At 45.7% G+C, this 27,993-nt stretch overlaps 1 protein-coding gene across 1 annotated transcript; it reads right to left on the bottom strand.

The window, feature by feature from the left end:
- Positions 1–1,478: 1,478 nt before the first annotated feature.
- Positions 1,479–27,692, bottom strand: LOC108920388 (HHIP-like protein 1). The gene is made up of 9 exons (XM_029255303.1): positions 27,266–27,692; positions 25,696–26,342; positions 25,024–25,167; positions 16,744–17,072; positions 16,274–16,400; positions 15,677–15,822; positions 14,023–14,104; positions 2,398–2,480; positions 1,479–2,317 (listed from the first exon to the last, which is right to left on the bottom strand). The coding sequence occupies exons 1-9, from the start codon at positions 27,554–27,556 to the stop codon at positions 1,731–1,733; spliced, it is 2,436 nt and encodes an 811-aa protein (XP_029111136.1). The 5' UTR covers positions 27,557–27,692; the 3' UTR covers positions 1,479–1,730.
- Positions 27,693–27,993: the final 301 nt, after the last annotated feature.

Raw genomic sequence — 27,993 nt, 5'->3', positions numbered from 1 at the left:
GGAGAGCAGGACTGTGGTCCAACCCACTGTGCCACCGCACCCCCAGTCATCCTGATATCAGTAGACCAAATAATGGCAGAGTGCCGTGCACAACTTCCTCAATAAAAAATCTGAGTCAGTGATTGTAAGTAAACATTATTTTTCTTGAAATATATACTTAAATATGCAACTCCTTTTTTACGTTAGTAGCCTTATTTTTACATGTAACAGAATGAACTGTAACATCAGCTTCAGCCCATAAGAACAGCACCTGTCTATGTAAGGTGTGCCTTTAGATGCAGTTGACTTTCTGCATATGCTAGAGGTGCGTGAGACAATGCCATACAACACCTAATCTGGAAAATTAGTAGAAACATAGTGACAGAAGCTCTACCTTTATTCATAAGAGGTAAGTGCATAAGTCATGGTTTATTTCTGTTTTATATTTAAAATCAGGTATTTACACTTTAAAGAGACGTGGCGGATTAAATTAAATGTGTTGCCTGTATATTTAAAGGTGTGGAAAAAGAAACGCAGTTCAACCACTCTTCAATTGTATGGTTCACGTTCATAACACGTCAGAGTCTGTAGACTGATCTACTAATAACATGTGCTAATTACCGCAATCATTTTAATAAATTGTTCACCTGTGATTTATTTCTTAGGATGAGAAGTTTTTGCTCCAAGTTTTTTTTGTTTAAAATACGTGAGAAAATGAATTGCCCTCGATTCTAAGAATAATAGTAGCAGTTGGACTTTTTTTAAAAAAAAAAAAAAAAAAAATGATTGGACAGTTTTGGTTGCTTTCTTATTTTTGTTGCTTTCACATACATCCAAAAAAATAATCTACATATAGATTAGCCAGGAGGAGTGACCATTTATGAAGGAACACACACACACACACACACACACACACACACACACACACACACACACAGAGGTAGCAAGTGGCCTAGTAAAGGGCTTAAAGACTGCATTACAATAAAACATTTCAAATAAATTATGTAAATTCATTTCCTACAGTCATCTTGTTTGAAATAACTTTTGTAATAACATGTACTGTTCATGGTAGTGCAAGGAGTAGTTCTTTTGTCTCCCAGCGCCTGGGTGGTGCAAGGGAATGTGGGTTTGATCTCCTTTTAGACTGTGTGGAGTCTGCATGTTCTCCTGTGTCTGTGTGGGTTTCCTCCACATGCTTTTGTTCCACAGTCCAAAGACATGCAGTTCAGTTGAATTGGTGACTCTAAATTGCTTGTTGCGTGTGTGTGTGTATGTATGACTGCCCTACAATGGACTGGCATCCTGTCCAGGGTGTACCCCTTCCCCCCCAGCCTTGCTCCCAATGCTTCTGGGATAAGCTTCAGTTCACTGTGACCCTACTCAGGACAAGCAGTTGTTGAAATTGAATGGCTAGATGTATGGTGCAGGTTAAAAGAAAATTTTCAGTAGATACAAAAAAATAATGTGAAAAATAAGTAATAGTTTGAATGTTTGTCAGGTTTTAATTTATTTTTGTTGAATTATGGAAAAAAATGTTTATACTGTTATATAAGGAATAGATGGACATGCACAGATGAAGTTGTGTTTTTTAAAAAAGTCATGGTCACTTTAAGCTTTGCACTATTACACTTACATTTATTTATTTAGCAGATGCTTTTCTCCAAAGCTAATTCCAATGGGCTCTATGTAATATTATGAGCCCACACACCTTATTCACCAAGGTAACTTACTATTGCAATGTTAAGAAGACATTAGTGTATTGAATTCCCGCAAATCACACCTGAGTCTTCATAATGTGCACAGTTGTGGCTGCCGATGCCAGCATGCTGGCACTCCAGGAGGCTGTCTTCTGTGCCCAGGCACTGGACATCATCCAGATGGATAGGCAGGTGAGTTCCCTCTCCAAACTCTGCCTTTGTGGTAGCCCTCAAGGCCCGTTGGAAGCCCAACTGCCGGCAGACCACCTCAGCAGCCCTAATATCCCAGCGGTCATCACACACTGTACCCCACTCCCCACCAATATAAACCTCCACCCGACCTTGATTGTGTCTGTCTTCATTGTTCCCTACCAAGCGCAGGGCCCCTTCCCAAGGCTGAGCTCTTGAGCTGTATATGGTCTTGTGTCCCCTGGCTGGTTGGAAGGCTTGGTCAATAAGGGAGGGAGTTATGGCAGGGGTGGTCCTCCAAAAGCTTGCCTCCTGCTCCCTGAGCATGTCCAACAGTTCCTGGAACCAATCTCTCTTTGCTTGACTATGGGATTGAGGTCTGTGTAGAGGTACAGTCAGCTGTGTGTTACTGAGCTTTGGCTGCTTGGCTGGTAGTTCAACTCTTAATAATGCTGTTCAAAAAAGTGAAACACATCAATCAGTAAAACTTTAGACCAAGCAACAATAGTTTTGCAAAAAAATATTGACTTACTCTCTTTTGGCTTGAATTTTATCAGCTTGCTTTTTGTTTTGACAGGATGAGGGTGAACGTGACATTGCCTTGGTGGTGCACGTCTATTGAAATAAAAATACAAAAAAGTACATGTAAAAATCATTCTCTGCAATCAGAGGTGGTATCAAAAAATTATATATTTATTCAGTTTAGTTATATAATATACATAACATATAATACACTGGGTCTCCAACTTAAGTACTTTTGAGTAACAATTACAAACCTTTTTGAGAGGTATTTAATATTTTTCCACAAATCAAGCTAGCATACCTATCCAAATTGCTCACCAAAGCGTCATCCATTGTGGTGACAGATAGCAATAGTGCATAGTAAGCACTCCCTCAAGTTTCTCTACACTGTGCTCAGTGAATCACTGCTTGGTTTATTGCAAATGTTGAATAATTGAGTAATCACAAAGAAAAGTGAGAATTATCCCAGAGCAGTAACTCTGGTGCTGGAGTTTTCAGGGGTGACAGAACACAGCTCTGGGTTTTCCAAGCAAGGTCTGAAGGCAGGGCAGCAAAGGTAAGAGATGAAATGCACTTTTGTTTTGTTTTCTGAAATGTATGTCACTTTCACACAGTTGATGTGTGTGTGTGTGTGTGTGTGTGAAATACTAGGGTGATAGTTATATAATGTAACATCGCTGAGGGGAGTAAATGTGTAAATAGTTGGCATTAGTGTTTATGTGTGTGTACATAGTTGTGTGTGGGTTCTGATTGGTTGTCGTCCTATTTATATTCAGTGTTTGAGAGTGGGATTCTGGGGAGTCCCGGGGGGGACCCCTTAACCATAGGGTGCAGCAGGGGGGCTGGGAGTGACCCAGGGGGATTCTGAGGTGTTCTATGTCTTGTACTGTCTGAAGTGTCTTTGTTAAGACTGCTGTTGGGGCTATGCATACTTCCAATAACAAGCATGTTCCTTTTACTCTGTCTGTCATGCCAGTTTCTAGTAGCTCTATGGGGGGATGCTACATGGGTGTCAGAAGTGGAATAGAGCACGCTCTGAGCGGGCAAAACCCAAGAACCAACCGGGGAAGAAAATGTTCTTGGGAGATTGAAGAAATTCCACAGAAGACTTTAAAACTGCTGGCTGCTTTGGAGCAGCTGTGGGGACCGTTGCTACCATGCTGGTGAGAGGCTTTTCTCATGATGGTGTGTGGAGAACGAGATATTCCCCAACCACCGCCCAGGACGCCAGCCTCGGGAGAAACACCGCAGCGAACAGCGCTCCGCCTGCTGCGGTATTCGGGGACGGAGCCGTGGGAAACCTACGAGGCACAGCTTTGCCTAGCAGCGCGGTACAACGGCTGGGACGCGGCAACTACAGCAGCACAGCTGGGGCTAGCCTTGGAGGGGAAAGTGCTGACCGTGCTGCTAGACGTGAGAGCGGACCAACACCACGAGCTGCCCGCGCTCACGGCTGCCCTGAGACGCCGTTTCGGCCAACACAAAACAGCGGACTATTATCGCGGACAGCTCACAGCGAGACGACGCGGCAAAGGCGAAGCCCTGGGAGCGCTGGCCGCGGATATCCAGCTCCTGGTACGGCAGGCGTACCCGCAATACCCCGCAGCTATCCAGGAAGACTTGGCGCTGCAGGCATTCCTCCGAGCACTCGCCCCAGAACGCCTGCAGCAGCACGTTAGGCTTGCTGCCCCGGCTAACCTGGAGGCGGCGCAGCGAGAGGCGGAACGCGCGGAAGCCGTCCTACGGGAGGCGAAGGAGCCCGCGCATTCTTGCCGCTCCCTGGAGGGCGTCACTGATGACGAGGTGGAGGGAGAAGCTGCGCGCCAAGTCGAGGCACCGCCTGCGCGCCAACGGCCCCCTATTATCTGCTGGCGTTGTCGGAAGCGAGGTCACCAGGCGCGCCACTGCAGAGAGCCCGCCCCCGCGTCACCTCAGGGAAACGGCAGAGGTGCGACGCCGTGAGGGGGGTTTCGCCCTGTGAGTCCGCCCCTTCTTGGGGCGTACCCTCGTTCCCGGTGGGACGCCTGGGGAAACTGCGCTGCCTGCGGCTGCCCTGCCTAATAGAGGGCGTGCCTTGCGAAGCCCTCGTGGACACGGGGTCTACAATCTCGATCGTCCGCAACGGGGTGCTGCCTGGAACGGCGCGCCATCACCCCAAGGGATGGACCGAGGCGTCAGCGAGCCTGCGCACGGTCACAGGAGAGACCGTGGCGATGTGGGGGAAAAGACGTTTGCGCGTGGCTGTGGGCAACCAGCTGCTGGAGCACGAGTTCTGGCTCGCGGAGATCCAGGATCCGTGCATCGTAGGAATGGATCTCCTGGCCGAGGCGGGGGCGGTGCTGGACCTGGGCAGATGGTCGCTACAGCTGGCAGGTGAGAACATTGCCCTCACTCACATGCGGCGGCGGCGAAAGAACCTCAAAACACGCGCCCTCTCCGCCAGTTCACGAGTGGAGGGGACCGGGGCTGCGCACCAAATGGCAGTTGAGGGAGAGCCCGAGGCACACAGCAGGGGCTCCTCTGGTGCAGGGTGCGTCACGCAGCCCTCGACGACGACTCGTGAAGCGGTGCAGATGCTGTGGCAGCGCAGCGGGGCGGAGTTAGAAGAGGGTCAGCGAGAGCAGTTGAGGGAGCTCCTGAACGCCTTCATGGACATCTTCGCAGCCCGGGATGAAGACTGCACCAAAACGGACCTGGTGCGGCACCACATTGAGACAGATGGCGCGGCCCCCATCCGCCTGCGGCCGCATCACCTAGCGCTGGCGAAGAGGCAGATTGCGGAGGAAAAGGTGAGAGAGATGGCGGCAGCGGGCATCATTGAGCCCTCCAGCAGCCCCTGGTCAGCGCCGGCGGTCCTGGTGCAAAAGAAGGATGGCAGCTGGCGGTTCTGCGTGGATTATCGTCGCCTGAATGCGGTAACCAAACAGGCTTCCTATCCCCTGCCACGCATTGACGATGCGTTGGACTACATCGCGGGTTTATAGTGGTTCAGCTCTCTGGACCTGAGGAGTGGCTACTGGCAAGTCGCTTTGGCGCCGGAGGCCCGGGAGAAGACGGCATTCACCCTGGGGCGGGGCCTCTGGCACTTCACGGTCATGCCTTTTGGCCTGTGTAACGCGGCCGCCACCTTTGAACGGCTGATGGAGCGGGTCCTGTCAGATGTGCCCAGGAGCCGGTGCATCGTCTACCTGGACGACCTGCTGGTACACGCCTCCTCCTTTGAGTCTGTGCTGGCAAATCTGAAGGAGGTGTTTGCTGCCATCCGTGCGGCCGGGCTGAAACTGCACCCCGCGAAGTGCAACCTCCTCCCGTGGCAGGTGAAATTCCTGGGCCACGTCGTGGACGCGAATGGAGTGTCCACGGACCCCGACAAGGTGTGGCGGGTGCGAGACTGGCCAGCCCCAGAGAACGTGTCGGAGTTGCAGAGTTTCCTGGGGCTGGCGTCGTGTTATCGCCGCTTTGTGCATAGTTTTGCAGACATCGCAGCACTACTGCACCGCCTCACTGCTAAGGGCACCCCGATCGAGTGGACCCCTCAGTGCGCAGCCGCTTTTCACCGCCTGAGGGAGGCTCTGGCGTCTGCCCCCGTCCTGGCTCTCCCGATCCCTGGGAGGACTTTCATCATGGACACGGATGCTAGCGATCAAGGCATGGGAGCTGTGTTGTCGCAGGTGGGAGATGGAGGTGAGAGAGTGGTCGTATTTTATAGCCGCCGGCTGAGTCGCCCAGAGAAGAACTACTGTGTCACGCGGCGAGAGCTCCTGGCCGTGGTGGCAGGGATTAAACATTTTCGTCCCTACCTCTACGGGACCAGGTTCCTGTTGCGGACCGACCACGCCTCGCTCACATGGCTTCTAAATTTCAAGGAGCCAGAGGGACAGATAGCACGGTGGCTGGAGCTGCTGCAGGGGTATGACTTTGAGGTCCAACACCAGCCAGGACACCTGCACGCCAACACCGACGCACTTTCTCGGCGCCCTTGCAGTGCAGGCTCGTGCAGGCACTGCGTTCGGCTGGAGGAGCGGCGAGCGACTGCAGAAGAGACCTGCGCTGTGCTGGCGGCAGATGCGGCGAGCGCTGGGGGATCCGCTGACGACACAGAGCTGTTCCGCCGGGCCCAGGAAGCCGATCCAGAGCTGGCGGTGGTGCGGGGCTTCCTGCAGTCGGGGCAGCGCCCACCCTGGACTGCTGTGGCCCCACACGGACCCACCGTCAAGTCGTACTGCTCACAGTGGGACAGCCTTGAGGTGGGGGGGGGCTGCTGTATCGGCGTTGGGAGGGGCCAGTGCCCGGCCAAGTCCCGTGGCAGCTCCTCGTCCCCCGTAGCCTCAAAGAAGACGTGTTGCAGCGAGTGCATGGTCCCGCTGGTATTGGGCACTTCGGCGTGGCGAAGACGCTGCACCAGCGGTTTCACTGGGTGATAGGGTCACTAGGGTGATAGTTATATAATGTAACATCGCTGAGGGGAGTAAATGTGTAAATAGTTGGCATTAGTGTTTATGTGTGTGTACATAGTTGTGTGTGGGTTCTGATTGGTTGTCATCCTATTTATATTCAGTGTTTGAGAGTGGGATTCTGGGGAGTCCCGGGGGGACCCCTTAACCATAGGGTGCAGCAGGGGGGCTGGGAGTGACCCAGGGGGATTCTGAGGTGTTCTGTGTCTTGTATTGTCTGAAGTGTCTTTGTTAAGACTGCTGTTGGAGACATGTATGCTTCTAATAAAGAGCACTTTCCTTTTACTCTGTCTGTCAAGCTGGTTTCTAGTAGTTCTATGGGGGGATGCTACAATACTGTAGGTGTTTTACAGTGCTTTGTTGGTATTTGGGAAAATGGATTTGGAGTTTTTAGATGGGCTGGGAGCACATTATTTTTCAACTTTAAAATAATGGGGAATAGGCTTTCAGTATCTTACATTTTGATATCCTCACTCTTTTTTGTAAGATTAATCTCTATTCAAGACTCTTGCATTTTTTTAACACTTTGCATTTTACACTTTACTTTTATTTCAACCCGTACATAAATCAAGGGACAAGTCTATTATTAACCTTTTGATTGTTGTAGATAATAAAATTCAAATGTTTATGTGAAGAACTGGACAACTGTCTGGACTGATTATGTAATGGAATGATATATATTTTTTTTCCAGTAATATTTTAGTTAAAAAAAAAAAAAAAACTTGCTAAACTTACTAAATCTTAATAACATGTACTGTGCAGAAATTTTTTGATTTAAGTTAATTAATTTTGAAGTTAATGTTAATGAAATATGTTATACAGAGAATGTTTTAAATTGATTATGTTTTTATCTGAGGTTTTTACAAAGTGAAACCAGCAATCAAGGGCAATCTCTGTTACTAAGCTTTTACTATGAATATGGCAAAAGTGACTTTGTATTGACAAATGGTGTTACAAATTTTCTGGGTCTAATTTTTTCTAAGTTGAGGACCCAGTATACTTTAATCATGCTTTAAAGGAAACTTTAAAGACAAATGACAACCACAAATACAGTTCTGAGCATTCAGACAACCTTGTACAAATGTGTTTCATTAAAATATACTATATGCTCAGAAAGTATTGACCCCTTCACTCTTTTCCACGCTTTACTTCAAAATAGACTGAATAGATTTTTTTTACCTGTCATGCCCACATCATCCTCCAGTGACACCTGCTGCCGATCAGAGGGAACCGGCATAAAAGGGTGTCCCGGAAATCCGTTAGTGCGAATTTCCTTGTGAGACACCACAACGCTTTGTTCCAGTTTGCTTCCCCAGTTCTCTATCTTCGCTTTGTTGACTATGGCTGTTGTGTTCTCCTTTGGATCCTGTTTCGTCATCAACTGACCATTGCCTGTCCCCTGACTACTCTTTCATCTGACCTCTTGGCTTATTAAATGGCTTTAGAGCAATGCACTTGAGTCCGTTGCTCCTTTCGCCCTGCCCTCATAACAGAAGGTTCCACCTCTGCCACGAACTCAGCGGAGCTCGGCCAGTTGTGCAACGTTATGGCAGCGCAAGGTGCTTTGTTACGAGCGCATGACCAGTCCCTCAAATGGATTGAGGGGACAATGAGCGATCTGATGTCTGTGCTCCAGCCCAGTGCTCTCCTTCAGCCCATGGAAGAAGCAGAGGAGACTCCCCCTGAAGAGGGCATCACTGTGGCGCCTCAAAACACCCTGCTGCCTGACCCCCGCATCACCACTCCTGAAAGATACGATGGGTCACCAGAACATTGCCAAGGCTTCCTTATGCAATGTGAGCTGCTTTTCTCCTGCTCCCCCCAAATGTACCAGACTGCTGAAGTCAAAATCGCATTCATAGTGGCCCTACTCACCGCACTGACGTGATGCTGGGCAATGGCAGGTTGTCGTACCCGCACCAAAACCACATATGTTGCCTTCCGCAAGAAGTTTGAAGTGGTATTTGATCACCCCCTCTTTGCATGGGCCACCACAATCGCCTCCTGACCAGTGTGTGCATACCTGTTTGTATCTCTCGTGCTGGGCTAGCTTGGTAGAGGGGTGGCAAGTATCCCCCCAGTGGAGATCCCACATGAGTATGAGGACCTTCAAGAGGTCTTCAGCAAGGTCCGGGCAGCCGAACTTCCCCCCCATAGGCCATGTGACTGCGCGATTTACCTTTTGCCTGGGACCACTCCCCCTAGGGGTTGTGTGTACCCCCTGTCCTTACCCAAACAGCAGGCGATGCAGCAGTATTTCACTCAGGCTCTGGCCACAGGGATCATTAGGATCTCCACTTCACCCGCCTCTGCTGGGTTCTTCTTCATAGGTAAGAAGGCCGGGGGCCTGTGCCCATGCATCAGTTATCAGGGGCTCAATGCCATCATGGTCCATTATCCACATCCCTTACCCTTGATCATTGCTGCCCTTGAGAGAATCCACAGGGCAACAATGTTTACCAAGTTGGATCTGCGTAGCACATACAACCTCATCTGTAGCTACCTAGGGGACAAATGAAAGACCGCGTTTAGCACCACTCTGGGCCATTATGAGTACTGCGTAATGACATTTGGTCTGTCCAATGCTTCCTCAGTCTTCCAGGGCTTTGTGAACCATGTCCTTGGGGACCTCATCAACCAGTGCGTGCTGGTCTACCTGGACGACATCCTGATCTTTTCCAGGACCCAGGAGAAACACATACACCAGGTGAGGGCAGTATTGTGCCGGCTCCTCAGCAATAGACTCTATGTAAAGGGTGAGCAATGCCTGATTCACCAGCGCTGGGTGTCCATCGTGGGGTACATTCTCAGTCAACAGGGGGTAGCCATGGATCCCAAAAAGGTGCGCACCATGACCGAATGGTCAAGACCCACCATAGTGAAGGTGCTTCAATGGTTTCTGGGGTTTATGAACTTCTATTGCTGGTTCGTCTGTGGTTCTAGCAACCTCACGGCCCCTTTCACCGCAAACAAGGGCCCCTGGTTACCGTGGACTGATGCTGCCGACGGTGTGTTCCAGAACCTGAAGGCTCACTTTATCTCCGCGCCAGTGCTCAAACACCCCGACCCATCCCTGCCGTTCGTGGTCGAGGTGGACGCCTCACTTGTAGAGGTGGATGCTGTTCTGTCACAGAGACAGGGGAACCTGCCTAAGCTGTACCACTGTGGAGATTTCTCATGTAAATTGATGTCGGCCGAGTGAACTACGACATCGGAAGTCGAGAACTCCTAGGTATAGAACTGGCACTCAAGGAGTGGAAGCACTGGGTCGAGGGTGCCATTCACCCGTTCCTGGTCCTGACTGACCACAGAAATGTAGAATACCTCAAAAAAGCCTGCCAGCTTAATGCCCGCAGGCTCACTGGGTCCTGTTCTTCTCCAGTTTCCAGTTCATGTTGTTGTACCGGCCCGACTCCAAGAATGCCAAGGTGGATTTCCTCTCCCGGGTACACGAAACAGAACCTGCTCCCGAAAACCTGGAGCCAGTCCTCCCTAAGGGGTTCTTGGTTGCCCCAACACAATGGCAGTTCTTCCATGACCTACAGGAGGCCCAGACCTCTGAAGCCACTCTTCCAGAAAAGCCTGATAGGAAGGAGTATGTGCCCACCAGGATGCGGTCCACTCATTTGCAGTGGGCACATGACTCCCCCGCCTTAGGTCATCCAGGCCTCCAGCGGACTCTGGCCCTTTTGCAGGGGCACTTCTGGTAGTCATCCATACCAGATGACGCCCGAGAATATGCAGAGGCCTGTGCCACATGCTCCCAGGTCAGGACCCCGACACTGAAGCCTGCGGGCTTGCTGGAACCCTTGTCGATACCCTCCCATCCTGGGTCCCATGTCACGGTCAACTAGTTGGTGGACCTCCTCATGTCGGACAGTAAAACGACCATACTTACCTTGATTGACTGGTTTTCAACGGCTTGCCATCTGATCCATCTTCCCAAGCTGCTGACCGCCTTAGTGCTGGCTAAGGTCTTGTTCCACCAGGTGCTTGAGCTATTCGGTCTACTAGAGGACAATGACTCGAACAGGGGACCCTAGGTCATATCAAGGTTCTGGAGGGCCTTCTGGCATAGATTGGGGGACATGGTGAGTCTTACATTGGGGTACCATCCTCAGGGCAACAGCCAGGCCAAATGCCTCCCGCAAGACATCTCCTGATACTTGCTAGCCTATTATGCCCAGAAACAGCAGCAGTGGGCCAGGTACTTGCCCTGGGCTGAATACACCCACAATGCACTGTCCTACACTGCCACCAGGGTGTCGCCCTTTCAATGCATGCTGGGGTATCAACCCACCTTGTTCCCGTGGCGGACCCCTCCAAGCCAGGTGCCGGCGGTGGACAACTGGCACCAGGAGAGTGGCGAGATGTGGCAGTCAGAGACCACCTCATGACAAGCACAGCCCACTACACGCACCAGGCTGACCGCCTCTGCGGACCCTGACCTTCGTGCTGGGGCAATGTGTCTGGCTCTCCACTCAAGACCTCTGGTTGCATCTGCCCTCCAAGAAGCTCAGCCTACGGTACATTGGGCCATACAAGATACTCCGTCAGGTTGCCCCTGTCACCTATAGACTACAACTGCCTCCGGGAAGGAGGATACACCCCACTTTCCACTTGTCCCTCCTTAAGCCGTGTGGAACCTCTCTTCTCCAGGCATCTGCTGCAAGCGCTCCTCCTCCTCCGGTGCAGGTCAATTGGGACCGGGGTACTCGGTGCAGGTTTTGCTGGACTACCGGCATCGGCGAGGGGTTCTACAGTACCTTGTCGATTGGGAGTGCTACAACCTGGAGCAACAGTCCTGGGTGAGCGCTCAAGACATTTTAGACCCTGATTAATCGCTGCCTTCCACAGAGACCATCCAGATCAGCTGGTGCCACACCCCCGGGGGCCCCCTCCTTCCCGGCATAGGGTGGCTGGAGCCGCCTGTGGGGGGTTTTGTCACGCCCACATCCACCGGTTCTCCAGCAACACCTGCTGCCAATAAGGGGGAACCTCCTCGTGAGACACCGCAGCGCTTTGTTTCAGTGTGCTTCCTGTTCCCTTGCTTGTTTCCCCCGGTTCTCGATTTTTGTTTTGTTGACTTCGGCTCCTGTGTTCTCCTTCGGATCCTGTTTGTTCATTGACTGACCATTGCCTGTCCCCTGAATAACCTTTCGCCTAACCCCTCGGCTTATTAAACGGCTTTAGAGCAACGCACCTGACTCCGTCGCTCTTTTCGCCCCGCCATCATGACATTACCATCATTTAACATGCACGACCCCATAATGACAAAGTGAAAATATTTTTCAAATTTTTAGTACATTTAGAAGGGGGTGCGATGACATGGCAAATTTGGCCTATGTCCACTCTCTGGCAGGTCTGGGGTTGAGTCCTGCTTGGGGTGCCTTGCGACGGACTGGCGTCCTGTTCTGGGTGTGTCCCCGCCCTCTCCAGCCTTGCAGCCTGTATTGCTGGGTTAGGCTCTGGTATGCTGTGACCCCACTCGGGACAAGCGGTTTCATTAAAAAAATAAAAATTCAAATCAAATTCAAAAAATAAGACTGAATTTAAGTAAGTATTCATACCTTTTACTGTGACACTCCAAACTGAGCTCAGATACATCTTATTTCTTGTGAACATCCTTGAGTTTTCTGTAGAACTTGATAAAAGTCCATATGTTGCAAATTCACTTGATTTAGAAAGGCACACACACCTGTCTTTATAAGGTCCTAAAGTTCATGAGAGTAAAAACCAAGCTATGAAGTTCAAGGGACTCTCTGTAGACCTTCAAGATAGAATTGTATCAATGCAAAGATTTGGAAAAGGGTACGAAAATTTGTAATGCACTGCAGTTTCCCAGGTGTAAAGTGGCCACCATCGTTGTCAAATAGAAGTTTATAACAACTAACACTCTTCCTAGAGCTGGATTTCCAGCTACATTGGGTATCTGGACACCAAGGACATTAGTCAGTGAAAACACAATATACCCAATGGCCACTAACAGAGCTTCAGAGTTCCTGTGTTTCTGCGTAGCTAAACAGAAGTTTGGAGTTTATCAAACACCACTTACAGGACTCTGATGACACCCGAAAAATAGATTATCTGGTGTGATGAAGCAAAAATGGGTCTTAATACAATGCTATGTCTGGCAAAAACAGGTACTGCTCATTGCCTGGTTAATACTACTGGTACGGTCAAGCATTGTGCTGGCAGTATCATGCTGTTGGGATGCTTCTCAGCAGCAGGGATTAGGAGGCTGGTCTGGACTGAGGAAAAGATGAATGCAACCAAAACAAAGCAATCCTTGAAGAAAACCTGCTCCAGAGCACACACAACCTTGAAATAGAACAACTTTCAGCTTAACAACTTTGTGAAACACACAATCAAGACAACAGTGGAATAGCTTTGGAAAAAGATTCTGAATGTCCCTGTCAAGATCAGCCAAAGCCTGGACATGAGTCCCATAGAAAATCTGCGGAGAGATATGAAGACTGCAGCTCACAGACACCCCCATCCAACTTGACAGTTCTTGAGATAATCGGAAAGACTGAATGAGAGAAGTTGCCCAAATCCAGGTGTGCAAAGCTGTCAGAAGCATACAAAACTAGACTTGCTGCTATAACTGATGGTAAAGGTGGTCCTACAAAAGTACTACGTAAAAGATCAGAACACTTATGTAAATGGGAGATTTTCAATCTTTATTTTTAATAAAGTTGGTAAAATTCCTAAAAACATGTTTTCACTTTGCCATTTTGAGGTATTATGTGTCAGCTGATGTGGGGGGTGCGGTGGCGCAGTGGGTTGGACCACAGTCCTGCTTTCCGGTGGGTCTGGGGTTCGAGTCCCGCTTGGGGTGCCTTGCGGCGGACTGGTGTCCCATCCTGGGTATGTCCCCTTTCCCCTCCAGCCTTACGCCCTATGTTGCCGAGTAGGCTCCGGTTCCCCGCCACCCCGTATGGGACAAGCGGTTCTGAAAATCTGTGCATGTGCGTGTGCGTGTGTGTCAGCGTGTGTGTGTCAGCGTCAGCGTCAGCTGATGGCAAAAAAGAATAAAGTCAATCCCTTTAAAAAAAAAAAGTGTACTACACAATAAAGTGGAGGGGTCTGAATACTTTCTGAAGGCACTGTACACACCAAGACCAAAACCGTATACACCACAGAACAATGGGAACATATTTTATATAATTATTCCAAACCTTGAAGGATCCACAATCTTGTACACAACACCAGACGGGGACATTGCGCTGGGAATGCCAGTAGACATAAAATAAAGTTCCCCTGTAAAAATTAGAAGAAAGCAAAGACACTTAAAAACACTGACTTCGAGCAGAATATACATTTTTAATTAGGCTTTTTAACCATTGCAGTCTTATACACATTCCTAGAATGTAAAAAATGAACAACAGAAATATCCTCCCATACTATCTTTAATTTTCCAAAAGTTTCTTATCACAGAACATTTTCAACTTTATTCTAAATGGTCAATAAATCACTGGGAATTTCTGCTGGACCTTGAATAATGTACACACACACACATCGTCTGAAACTGCTTGTCCCAAGCGGGGGTCGCAGCAAACCAGAGTCTAACCCAGCAACACGGGGTACAAGGTTGAAGGGGGAGGGGACACACCCAGGATAGGACACCAGTCCGTCACAAGGCACCCCAAGTGGGACTTGAACCACAGACCCACCAGAGAGCAGGACCCAGCCAAACCCGCTGTGACACCACATCCCCTCAATAATGTATTAAACAGCAATAATACCCTTTCAAACAAAGCTCTCTTCACATATGGCAAAAATGCACAAACTGGGACAGTAACCTAATAATTAAGGATCTGGACATGATAGCCGAAGAATCCAATACTTGAATGGAATATATGCCTCAAATGATTTCTTCAAAAAGAACTGCCAACCTGGATTGGACTACTGACCACTTTTCCTCAAACTGAGACAGACTGCATTTGCGAACCCCCCTATTCCCCCCATTCCCCCCCACCCCCCGGGGAGAATACTTTTTTTAGCAATATTTAGGGTAAGTACTTTGCTTGCTCATGGTACTACAGCCAAAAGTGGGAATTGAACCTGGTGGAACTGTGCACCGTGGTCAGATGATACTAAAATTGATATTTTTTTGGGCTATGCATACCATCATCATGTTTGATGAGAAAAGAGGATTACATAGAAGGAAAAGCACCTGATATCTACTGTAAAATATGGTGATGGAACACTGATGCTTTTGAGCTGTTTTTCTACTAGTTGTTTAGGGGCTCTTGTTATGATCACTGCCATAATGAATTCCTGTAAGTATCAGGACATTTCAGCCCAAAACCTGGTTGCCTCTACCAGGAGGTTGACTTGGCCACAGAATGACCTTTCAATATAACAATAATCCCAAACATACATCAAAATCAACACAGAAATGGTTGCGCTAACACAAAATCACTGTTTTGCCATGGCCATCTGAATCTCCAGACTATTGAAAACTACTTGGGTAGTCCCCAAGGAGAAACCTAGGACTATCAAGGATCTTGAAGTGCTCTGCATAGAGGAGTGAACCAAATTCCCTCCAAAGTGTGTTCCAAGCTTGTCACACTTTATAGAAGGGAGTTCAGTGTTGTTAGCCTTTTGAGTGGAGGCTTCACTAAATATTAATTGTAGTGGTGTCAATAATTTTGAAATCTATGTTTTGCAGAAAAAAACTATTCATTAAAATGTTTTGGGTTTGACAAATGATTTGTTCTTCTTAATTAATTTCATTTAATTTAATGAATGGTGGCAATAATTCTTAAGTGGACTGTACATATGCAATCAAAAATGAATCTTTGTTCAAAACTATCTGCTGTAGCATACCTGCTTCATCCTCTGCAAAAGAGATGATGTATCGGTAGTAATTGTTAATTAACCCAGGGAAGGCACATGTTAGTCCCTCTCCCATGCAAATTTCATGGTAGTCCCAGCTCCCAGTATGCCTGTTCTCCTGGAGGGACATCAGACGTCTGAAAAGCAAACATCAATTAGATGCGGCTTTTTCAAGCAAGGTTCTTGGGGAATGAATCCCTGAGGTTTTCTGTTATCTGATATGACTTGTCTTTTTTTGAACACAGTTAAGCTGTTTGTTAATTTAAGCTATTAATGGTGTAAGATGATGTGAAAAATCTGTTGAACTTTGTCCTTCAGGACCAAAGTTGAGTCTAAATGTATAACCATCAGTTACTTGAAGTTATTTCTGGAGAGCAAAAAACATTGCAAAGGGACCCCACTTTAGTGAGGAGCCCATTCCTGAGAAAAAGAGATAATCCCCGTGATAACACATATCACAGGTCAATGAAATCCTGGAATGTCTAACATATGCTAAAAAGTAGGGGTGAACACACACACCACTGCCCTAATTGATGAAAGATCATCATGTACCTGTTGAACACTGCAAAACAAATTTACAAGCCTTACCCACTCATAAAATCTCCAAATATGTACATGCCACTCAGATTTGGGTATTCACAGCCACGATAGACATAGCCTCCAGTGACTGACTTTCCCAGTTTGTGAGAGTAGGCATAAATAGGGAGGATGTCATCTACAAAAAGACACGGTGGTACAGTATAAATTTTAACTGTGCATAAGTTTTAATAAATGTTATCCTTAGGCATAGCCATTTGAATGCAACAAAATGAATCTGCCTAATAACTTGTTCTTGTATTTTGAGTTAACTTTTTTAACTGTGCTTTATTGGATAACAACAACCCTGTAGTGGTCAACAGTGAGTGAATGAGTGGGTATTGTTCAAAGAAAATAAAGAAAAATGTGTAGTTTTCCTTATATTAAGTTGCATTCATGTTCATCTGCTAATAAAACACCTACTGTAAATAAATATCCTGTCTTCAAAGGAAAAAAGTGTGAAACTACATAAGCAAACTCACCAAGAGAACTGTTAGCACAAAGCTTCTTGTCATAACAAGAGAAGCCCTCCTTGGCCCTCCAGCCATAATTCCCCCCTTTCTCGATGATGTCAACTTCCTCATATTTGTTCTGGCCGACGTCCCCACAAAAAATTCTCCCTCTGCCCTCCCCAGTGAGAGGGTCCCCACGGTCCACAGAGCACCTCCACATGTTCCTCACTCCAAAGGCATACACCTCAGGCCTGGAATTGCGCTCCCACACAAAGGGGTTATCTGCTGGGATCCGGTACAGAGGCCCACGGTCATTGTCATTCACATCAATGCGCAGAACCTTCCCCAGCAGGGTGGACCTTTAAAGGAGAAATGAATGAGAAAAAACCTATAGAGGTATACATACACACACACACACTGGCTGAAGCCACTTGTCCCAAGCAGGGTCACAGCAAGCCAGAGTCTAACCCAGCAACACAGGGTGCAAGGCTGAAGGGGGAGGGGACACACCCAGGACAAGATGCCAGCCCATCACAAGGCACCCCAAGTGGGACTTGAACCACAGACCCACCAGAGAGCAGGACCCAGCCAAACCCACTGCACCACCACAGCCCCTTCGCTAGAAAAGCCAGTTAATAATTTAAAATTGTGCAAGTGACTTAAAGATTTCTGTTATGCTACCTGAACAATTCAAGTAGTATTACTAATTAAAGTCAGGGCAAGGCAATTGCCCTGGTAGTCAACAGTTAATGTACACACACACATTTTCGGAACCGCTTGTCCCATACAGGGTCGCGGGGAACCGGAGCCTACCCGACAACACAGGGCATAAGGACGAGGAGGGAGGAAACACACCCAGGACAGGACACCAGTTCGTCGCAAGACACCCCCAGCGGGACTCGAACCCCAGACCCACAGGAAAGCAAGACCCGGGCCAACCCACTGCGCCACCGCACAGTTCATGGATTAAGGTTAAAAGTTACAATCATCAAGTGTGGAATAAATTACAGTTAGGGTTAGAGGCAGAGTGTCCACAGGAAAGAGTCGAATATCGGTAGCCAAGACAGCAACTAACAAACGATAGAGACCCTGTTCGATGTATGTGCCATCCTGAACGTATCGTCAGACGGCACCTCTATGTGTTGTGTATCATATATGTATTGCTTAATTGCGTCTGCTGAAACTGTGGAACATTTCATTTGCTTAAAATGCGTGACAAATAATGACTTGGTGCAGAAAGTCAGTGATTTAGAAGAGCACATTAAAAATTTTATTTCTATCCGAGAAACAGAGTTTGCTGGACTCGGTGTGTCCTGATGCCTTCATAGTGTCGAACTCGGTGTCGACACTTGCAGATCCCAGCACAGGTAACGAGAAGCCGGGTACCCTGGACCACTTTTTTGGTGACTGGGTTACTGTTCAGAGTAAGTTGAATAAAGCGAAGCCTAAGCTATGGGTTCCTAGTTCGGGTTCTCCCATCCAAACCCAAAGTAGATATTCGGCTCTATGGAGTTCACATAATAATAATAATAATAATAACAATAATAATAATAATAATGTGCTTATTCTGGGAGATTGGGCTATCCAAAATATTAAGGTTCAGGGGCCTGGGAATCGAAGTGTAAAGGTCAAGTGTTTCCCACACACACGTGTGTCCAAGATCAAGGCTCGTATCAGTTCTCTTGCTGATAATGCAGTGTCAACTATTATGGTGCATGTTGGTGGTAATGATATTTCTTACCAGCAGTCTGAGGTGTCAAAGACCCACTTTATTTCTATGTGTAATAAAGCCAGAAAGAAATGCTGAAACCTAATAGTGTCTGGTCCTTTACCTAGACTCTTCATGGGCAACATACTGTACAGTAGACTGGTGTCCTTTAACAGGTGGTTGGAGACGTGCTGCTGCTCTAATCGTATATTGTTTGTTAACAACTGGGACGATTTCTATGAATAGCCTAGGTTTTTCATGCGTGATGGTGTACATCTCAACTGGAGGGGTTCGTTTGTTCTGTCCCAGAACTTTGCCTGCAAATTGTAGGATTGACTCGGCCATGGGTCATCTCCTTCAGCAGCTGTGTGTATTGATGGGTCTGTTACTCATTCTGGTGCCAGTGGTCATTTGTCATGTGATGGGGTTTCTTGTGCTGTATCCAGTGTTGGCCTCAAAACTTTAAATAAAAGCATAAACTGCAGCCAAAAAATACAAACTAATATAAGACCACGGCGTTTAACTAGACTTAGTGATAGGAGCGTTTGCATCGGAAACCTAAAATATATTAAACCAAATACTCTCAACCTACCACTGAAGCCAAACTGTAGTCTAAAATGCTATCTGTTAAAGATTTGCTCACTAACAAGTAAAGCTGCTCTAGTAAACAACTTAATATACACACACACACACACACACACACACACACACACACACACCTGAAACCACTTGTCCTATATGGGGTCAGAAGGAGCCAGAGCCTAACCTGGCAGCACAGGGTGTAAGGCTGGAGGGGGAAGGGACACACCCAGGACAGGACACCCATCTGTTGCAAGACAGCCCCAGCAGGACTCAAACCCCTGACCCACTTGAGAGCAGGACCCAGTCTAACCCACTGCGCCACCATGCCCCCCACTGAACAACTTAATACTAAGTTACAAGTTCAATCTCTTCTTTCTTATTGAAACTTGGCTCAGTGAGTCCGATTAGATTCCGCTAATAGAAACCACTCAAGATGAATACAATAATTTCCATAAATCTCACTCTGTATGTTGTGGGGGTGGAGTTGGTGTTCTTTTCAATAATAGATTAGAAATAACCTCCAGAAATCATGATTTGCCTTGTTTGAAGTTCTACTTATAGATTTGGCTGGTGGCCGCCCTATGGCAAGACCAGGGCTTTGCTCGGAGTGCCTTGCGATGGACTGCCATGCCATCCAGGGTGTTTCCCCTCCCCCTTCAGCCTTGCACCTTGTGTTTCTGGGATAGAGTCCGGCTCATCGTGACTCTGCTCAGAACAAGCGGTTGGTGACATTGGTTGGACCCAATATAATGATGTTTCTTATCCACCTGGACTGTACTCTTTTTTTCCTCAAGGAATTTAGTAACTTTATAACCGACTTAGTCATTACTCATGACAAAATTATCTTGGAAAGAGATTTCAATATTCATATAGACATGTTGTCGGATACTCTTGCTACTAGTTTATATCTCTCTTAAATTCCGTAGATTTTCCTCAAGTTAACGGTCCTATTCATTCCCATAACCATACGCTCAATCGTGTCATAACCTACAGCGTAGATGTTTATCATGTAAATATTACGCCTTTAAACGAGACTATTTCCGATCATTACTTATTAACCTTTATCAATACCTAGGGACAGCAGGTAGTGTAGTGGTTAAAGCTACTATCTTTAGACCCCAAAATTGCAGGTTTGATCCCCTCCTCTGGCTGTAGTACCCTTGAGCCAGGTACTTACCCTAAAATTAGTCCAGTAAAATTACCCCGTTGTATAAATGGGTAAATGATTGTAAGCATATAATAACTGTGACCTTAACATTGTAAGTTGCTTCAGAGAAAAGTATATTGAATAAATGTGCTTGTGACAAAGGTAAAACCAAAATTTTGGTCGATCATCATCAATATACTGATGAAAACACTACTGCTAAAATGATTGATTACATTAAAAAATCTGATTTTGGAATGAGCGCAGATGTAAATCAAATGGCTTTTGAGTATAATTCAGTGGTTAAAATTCGCCTTATATTTTGCGGCTCCACCAAAAACTTAACATCTGAAGTATGAGAAACTCGCTGTGGTTCAACTAAATCAACTCGTGCACTAAAGTTAGAAAGTCCTAAATTAGAGCATAAATGGCATTCAACTAAACTGAACGTTTACTATGTAGCCTGGTCAAATTGTTTAAAAAATTAGGGAAAAGCACTTTTTCATGCCAGATCCAAATACTACACAAAATTAATTAATTAAAATCAGAAAAACCCTGGTTTCTTGCTTCATACAGTTGCTGACTTAACTCGTAAACATAGAGATAAACAGTGTATTTCTGCTTCCATTACTAATGATGAATTTATGTTGTTCTTCAATAATACATTACAGAATATCCGGACATCCATTGTGCCCTCTACTTCAGTCCAGGCCAGTGTAAGCGGTTCTGATGATGATAATATTAGATGCCATCTGCACCGTTTCAGCAGCTTGGACGTAAAAACTGTAGAGGAAATTATCGTGCTAATTTGCTCCATTAAGGGTACTCCCTGTCCTTTAGATCCAATCCCCACTAAATTACTGAATGGCGCAGATTCCGTGTTTGCAGAACCTACTGTTAATACACTAATACCTCGCCCTACGTCGTTAATTGGTTCCAAAGGGCGTGACTTAAGCCGAAAAATGACACAAAACGAAATTACCCCTAAAAACCGATTTAGACCCCCTATAAACCCCTAATAAGCATTCCCCTTAAGTGTATACACTTAAATTAATGCTAAAGCAAAAAAAAAACAAATAACGCGGCAGAACTTGATGTTATCGGCGCCGAACGGCAGGTAAATAAGACAATATTTTTTAAATTTTTAAGCTTTTAATTGATTTTATAGATTACAATCTATTATGTTATATATTTTAACGTCTATTTGATTTTACACTTTTTTATTGTTTTTAAGTGATTTTTAAGTTTTTAAGTTTTGTAATATTTTTGGCTGACCGACGTAAAGTCGCGTCAGCCGACTGAAGACGAATTATATTTTTCTATATATATTTAGCAAAAAACAATGTAAAGTCAAAATCGACGCAACACGAAATGACGTAGGGCGAGATATTACTGCATTGTTAATACGTCATTACTTAATGTCTGTGTTCTGAAAGCTTTTGAAGTCACCGTTATTAGACCCCTACTAAAAAAATCGCATCTTCACTGTAAAAACCCAAATAATTATACACCCATCTCCAATCTACCGTTTTTATCCAGAATTTTGCTAAAGATCGTAGCTTCCTAAATTGTAAAATTTCTAAGTCATTATAATATACTTGAAAAATTTCAGTCTGGCTTCCACACTGGTCACAGCACTGAAACGACGCTCACACGTGTTGTTAATGATATTCTTATCTCTTCTGATGCTGGCAATATCTCTGTTTTTATATTACTGGACTTGAATGCTACATTTGATACTGTAGACCATAGTATCCTACTGACTAGACTTGAAAACTTGGTTGGACTAAGGAGTACTGTTCTGAAGTGGTCCGACTCATATTTACCTAACTGTGAGGAATTTGTATTGAAATCAGATGACTACACCCCCTCTGTCACTACTACGGTTCAGTAAGGAGTGCCACAGGGCTCTGTGTTAGGTCCATTCTTTTTCTCACTGTATATGTTACTATTGGATTATATTATTGCAAACACAATGAATTTTCCACTCATATGGTGATGACACACAGCTATACGTTTTGTTTAAGCCTGATGACCCATCATGTCATTTAGCTAATTGTTTTACCAATATAAAACTATGGATGAGTAAAAACTTTTTATCTTTAAATGCTACTTAAACAGAGGGTGTGGTGGCGCAGTGGCGCAGTGGGTTGGACCGAGTTCTGCTCTCCAGTGGGTCTGGGGTTCGAGTCCTGCTTGGGGTGCCTTGCGATGGACTGGCATCTTGTCCTGGGTGTGTCCCCTCCAGCCTTCTGCCCTGTGTTGCTGGGTTAGGCTCTGGCTCCCTGCGACCCTGTATGGGACACGTGTGTGCGTGTGCCCCTTAAACAGAGGTACTTGTAGTGGGTGGTGATGCCAAAAATCTTGACATAGTCAGACCAATTGTTACCACAGATGGTATAAGCTTTAAGCGGACAAATTATGTTAAGGATTTGGATGTCTTGGCGGATGGAAAGATGTCATTTGTGTCTCATTTAAATCCTTTGACTAAGTCGTGCTTCCTTCAGTTGAGAAACAACTACATTAAGGTGATTCCTATGTAGGCTGGATGCTGGAAAGTGGTTAATGATTTTGTTTCAAGCAGGCTGGGCTACTGTAATGCTTTATTAACAGGTTGTCCATACCAGACTGTATCCAGGCTATAGCTGGTACAAAATGCTGCTTGAAGAATTGTTTCTAGAACACCATATAACACTGGTAATGAAATCACTGCATTCGCTCCCGGTTATACTTAGAGTTGATTATAAAATCCTACTTTTGACCTATAAGGCAGTACATGGCATTGCCCTGACTTACTTTTGTGGGATTATTGATTCTTAGATCTCAGGATGATATCTTTGTTCATTGGATGCGGGTTACCTTAAAGTACCTGTGATGAATAAGATCTCAGCAGGAGTCGTACCTTTAGTTATAGAGAACCTAAACTGTGGAAAAATCTACCAGTTACTGTCAGAAATGCTCCATCAGTCTCAGTCTTCAAATCCAGACTAAAGATTTACATGTTCACTCGAGCATATCATTACGAAATTTAATTCCACTTAGCTGTGTTTCTGTTTTTCCTACCTCTGTCAAAACGTATTAAGCTTATTTCCTTAAGTTATAAATTACAAACAATTTCTTCTTGTTGAGCATTGTTTCCCTACAATAAGACCTGAGGAGGCCAGTTGGCCGTTAGAGAAGCACCCTATGCTGACTGAAGATGATAAGCAACTGCCATGATGGACGAGACGTACCTTGGTGAATTGGGAAATCGAATTATCATACTGCAACAATGTCACTGTTACTGTCATGCCCTCCACCTCAGGAACGAGCAACACCTGCAGGTGATCAGGGTCCGGGCACGTAAAAGGACAGCCCGGACTGCAGGAAGTTGTGGAACCTTGTTCAGCCTCACTACTCACTCGCGCTGCTCACTCTTGCATTAGACCTCCTGACCTCCCTGAGTCCCAGTACCTGCTCCTCGTCCTGCTCCTTGTCTATGACTTCCTGGTTTGCCTCGACTTCGACTCTCGGATTAGACCTTTAGATTCTGTTCACAGATTGGTGACCATTTTGCCTGTTTTCCTGACCATGTTCACTGGATTGCCCCTTAACTTCACTTCCTGTGCTCCGCGCTTGGGTCCGACGCATCTGCGCCGGGAGAACTCCATGACAGTTACCTGTAAACTGACTTAAAAGTCTTGTTTAATATAAAATGCCAAAGAGGGGAGGGCAGCCATTGGTACTTAGACCCCCAGAGGTTTTTTTTCTCCATCAACTTTCAGTTGGGAGTTTTTTATTCCTTTCCTCCGTGGCCAATAAGCATACTTATAGCTTTATAAAAGCATTGATAATGTATTACTCTACTCTATAGTCAACTATGCTAGTCTGTAGTCAACTGCCTTCTTTGTCTGATATACTTGATTCTTTGCCGTATGCCTGTTTCAAGCGCTCTGTCTCACTGCATGAGAAAAGCACTCAATAAAAATAAATTGAATTGAATAAATTACCATAGGGCAGAAATGTGGTTTTTGGTGTTTTTTTAAGAAAAAGTGTTGGGCGTCTCTCTAAAACTCTGGTTATTGTGCCATTAACAGAAAAACTAAACTGCTGTAACCCTTAGGCATACAACTTATTGATTGTCCTACTAATGTACAGCTTTGTCAAAAAATGAACCACCTGTGTATCCCTGGGGGTAATGTTATTTCAATAGAAAAAGGTGTTATCCTCAGCATTCTAAAAAATAATAATAATTTAATAATATGCATATTTTGGTCCACTCAAGAAAGATTAATGCATAAAATGTTTTGTTTCATTTTATGGAATTAGAAAGCGTCAGAACTTTTCTGTTATGATTTAAAGGGAACCACTACGCTGCATAATGTTTTCCTCCAGAAATAAGGAAATAAGGTTCCCCTGGAATAATCTACAAATATCAATAATTCCTTCTATTTGCATTACATTTATTTATTTAGCAGACACTTTTCTCCAAAGAAACTTCCAATAAACTGTATGTAATGTTATCAGCCCACACACCTTATTCACCAAGGTGAATTACACTGCCAGATACACTACTTGCAATGGGTCGCTCATCCATAAATCAGTGGAACACACTCTATGTGTCACTCACACACTATGGGGGAACCTAAACAGCATGTCTTTAGACCGTGGGAAGAACCTGGGGCTCCTGGAGGAAATCCACATGGACATGGGGAGAACATGCAAACTCCACATAGACTGAGCAGGGATCAAACCCATGTTTTCTCACACTACCCAGGCGCTGTGAGACAGCAGCACTATTCACTGTGCCACCATGCTGCCCAATATTTACAGGTTTACATGTGCAAATGTAGTTATGTAATTTTTTTATGCAGGTTATGCATTTTAGGACACTTACTTGTTCTGAGCATTTCCATATTTCCCAAATGGGTCTCCTGCCATACCTCCATCACCTGTGAAGATGTACAAGTATCCGTCATCAGCAAAGAGCAGCTGACCTCCATTATGGTTTGAAGCTGGTTCATCGATTTCCAAAATAATCCTGTGAAAGTATTCAGCAGTGTTAATGTGATGCACAAAAGATTTAAGCAGAAAACTCGCAACTTTGATTAAAGGCACTTGAGCATTTGAGATTTATTACCCCATTAGGAAAAAAATCACAATAATTTGATTCAAGTAATGCCTTATCTGTTGGATGGGATTTAATTCTCCCATGCAATGTTAATTTTTAAACCATCAGTACACACTCGAGTCCTTGAGGGTTACAGGTTTTCAAAAAAGTTTTATTTAATAGACAATATTCACCAGAAACCATATGTCAGGTGCTTTCTGAACCAATAATTTAATTATTAAAGAAATGAATAGTGGTGCTTTGGTAAAAAACCTACAGCAAGCTCAGACTTGACAAGTAATTATACGAATACACAAATGATGAGAATGTAACAGTAAAACTGGGACTTGATCCAGAATACACTGTCAGTGGCTGCTGTATCACACAGTCGATATATATTAATCACTAGAAGTCCAAAAAACAGTTACTTAAAATTCTTAAAATATTCTGAGCACACACCTTTCAGAGCTGTGGTCGACCACATTCATATCAGCAGGTGAAATGCGGAACTCGCTTATCCTGATCCTCTCATCAAAGCCCACTTGCACTGAGTAGTACACATACAGCTTCCCATTGAACTTGAATCTTGGATGAAAAGCGAGACCCAAGAAGCCCCTCTCATCACCTTCCCAAGGAGATGTCAGCACCACCTGGCTGATGTTCAGGAAGGGCCTCTCAAGTCGGGAGCGGTCTGGTAGGTAGGCCCACACCACACCCATCTGTTCAGCAATGAAGAACCGGTGGGTGCCATCGTTGGCATGCACCATGGCCAGGGGGTTCCGCAGCCCATTGGCCACCTCCTGCAGGCAGAGTCGTATGCAGCCCTTAGCATCGGTGGCCAAGTGTCCCAGACCCTGAGTGAGTTGCATGTTGGAGACTAAGTGTGGAAAGCAGTAGTCTGTGTCTTCCAGACCCGTGCGGTCACAGAATTGGGTTCTGTAGCTTGCAAGTTGAGCCACTCGTGGATCATCTGTGAGGAAGGGGATGGTGGTCCGACACCTCAGCCAGAAACTGGAGCAGTAATCTTCACACAGTCTGGGAAAAATCCTCATGGGTGTCCTGGGGTCCTCGGCATCAAAGAGATGGGCCGCATAGGGGGAACATTCCTGAGCAGGGTCAAACAGGGACATGTAAAGTATTTCATTAAAAAGCATACTTTCAGAATTTTAGCAATCTTTAGCAAAATGATTATTGATGAGGTGGTGTGGTTGTACAGCAGGTATTGCTGGAGCCTCACAGCCACTGGACCGTAAGTTCAGGTGTGGGTTTGAATCTGACTCACTGTGTGAAGTTATCAAGTACTCCTTGTATTTGTGTGGGTCCCATGTAGGTTGTACTTTGCTTTACAACCTATAGTTCATAGCACTGTACATCGCACAGCAATTACTGATAAATGTATTATTATTATTATTATTATTATTATTATTATTATTGACAACATGGTGGCACAGAAGGTACTGCCCTCACCACACAGTGCTTGGGCTGTTTGGGCATAGGTTTGAATCCAGCTCAGTCTCTGTGGAGTTTGTATGTTCACCTTGTGTTCGCATGTATTTTTTTCCACAGTCCAAAAACATAGACATATAGTTCAGGTAAACTGATGATGCTAAACTGGCCATAGTGTGTGTGTGTGTGTGTGTGTGTGTGTGTGTGTGTGGCTACTCTGAGATGGACTGGCGTCATGTCCATGGTGTACCCCCCAGCCTTGTACCAAGCGATTCTAGCATAGGCCCTAGACCACTGCAACTCTTGATGAAGAGGGATAAGTATTACTGTAACAAGAATACTAGTACTACTACTACCACCACTACTACTACTACTACTGCTACTAGTACTACTACTACTACTAATAATAATAATAATAATAATAATTCAGCTGTTGGGAGGCGAGCAAAATCCAGATTTGGTTGTCATAAACATAAATAAAAGCCTCGTAAATCGAAGTGGGGGTATAAAATTGTGCAGAATTAAACCTGTTGCAATTCAGGAAGGCCTATCTTGGAATGATTACACTCATACACAAAACTACCTGACAGATGATGTCGTGTACATAAGAGGCACAGGTCGTGTAGCCATAGTCGTCGAAATGGTCCATAATCCTGTGGAATTTGGACATGAGCTGCCGATCCCGCGCGGAGTCGCAGCAGCCAAAGTCCTTGTACATGACGCAGAAGGTCAGCTGGTGCCGAGGCCGAAATGGTGGCTTGAAATCCAGGCACTGTGGGTGTGAAGCCACGGGGATAGTCCAGAACACCGAGAGGAATCCAAGAATAAGGCCGAGACGAGGGGCCGTTTTCGGATCACCATGGATACAGCCCATTGTGCAGCAGATCCCTGCGGCCTTCCTCTCTTCTCTGTAGTAGACCTGAAGCCCCGCAGAACAACTGACGTGTACCTTTTCTCCCGTTCTTTGAGCTGTGCACTTTGACCAAGCTTTTTTTCGTTTTTTTTTTTTTTTTTTTGCTTTTTTGCGTGTGATCAGTAACAAGGCACGCTACTGTGAAGAGTTGCCGACTTCTGGTTCTTTGTGATGCAAATCTTTGGCCAAATCTCCTGTATTCTATTACACAATTTAAATTACTTTTTCATTCTTTGAATTAGAACACTTCAATGGCTACTTCCAGTATGTTCATAGAACATTTGCAGCCGCCTCTCAACACAAATAGCAACCCTGCGAATGATACAGTAGCCTATAAGCGATGACCCTTTTCTCCAAACGGATATACAGTGTAGGTACTTGCACTTATTTACCCATTG

This window comes from Scleropages formosus, chromosome 1, assembly GCF_900964775.1.
Source record: "Scleropages formosus chromosome 1, fSclFor1.1, whole genome shotgun sequence".
Taxonomy (NCBI): domain Eukaryota; kingdom Metazoa; phylum Chordata; class Actinopteri; order Osteoglossiformes; family Osteoglossidae; genus Scleropages; species Scleropages formosus.
This window is presented reverse-complemented; position numbering and strand designations above follow the sequence as displayed.

Bases quoted from the DNA above. Each gene is read 5' to 3' on its own strand.
- LOC108920388 (XM_029255303.1), bottom strand. From the start codon at position 27,556: ATGGGCTGTATCCATGGTGATCCGAAAACGGCCCCTCGTCTCGGCCTT. The intron at 16,401-16,743 runs GTGAGTTTGCTT...GTCTTTTTGTAG, and splicing joins TTGTGCTAACAGTTCTCTTG to ATGACATCCTCCCTATTTAT. The intron at 14,105-15,676 runs GTATGCTACAGC...TAATTTTTACAG, and splicing joins TTTTGCAGAGGATGAAGCAG to GGGAACTTTATTTTATGTCT.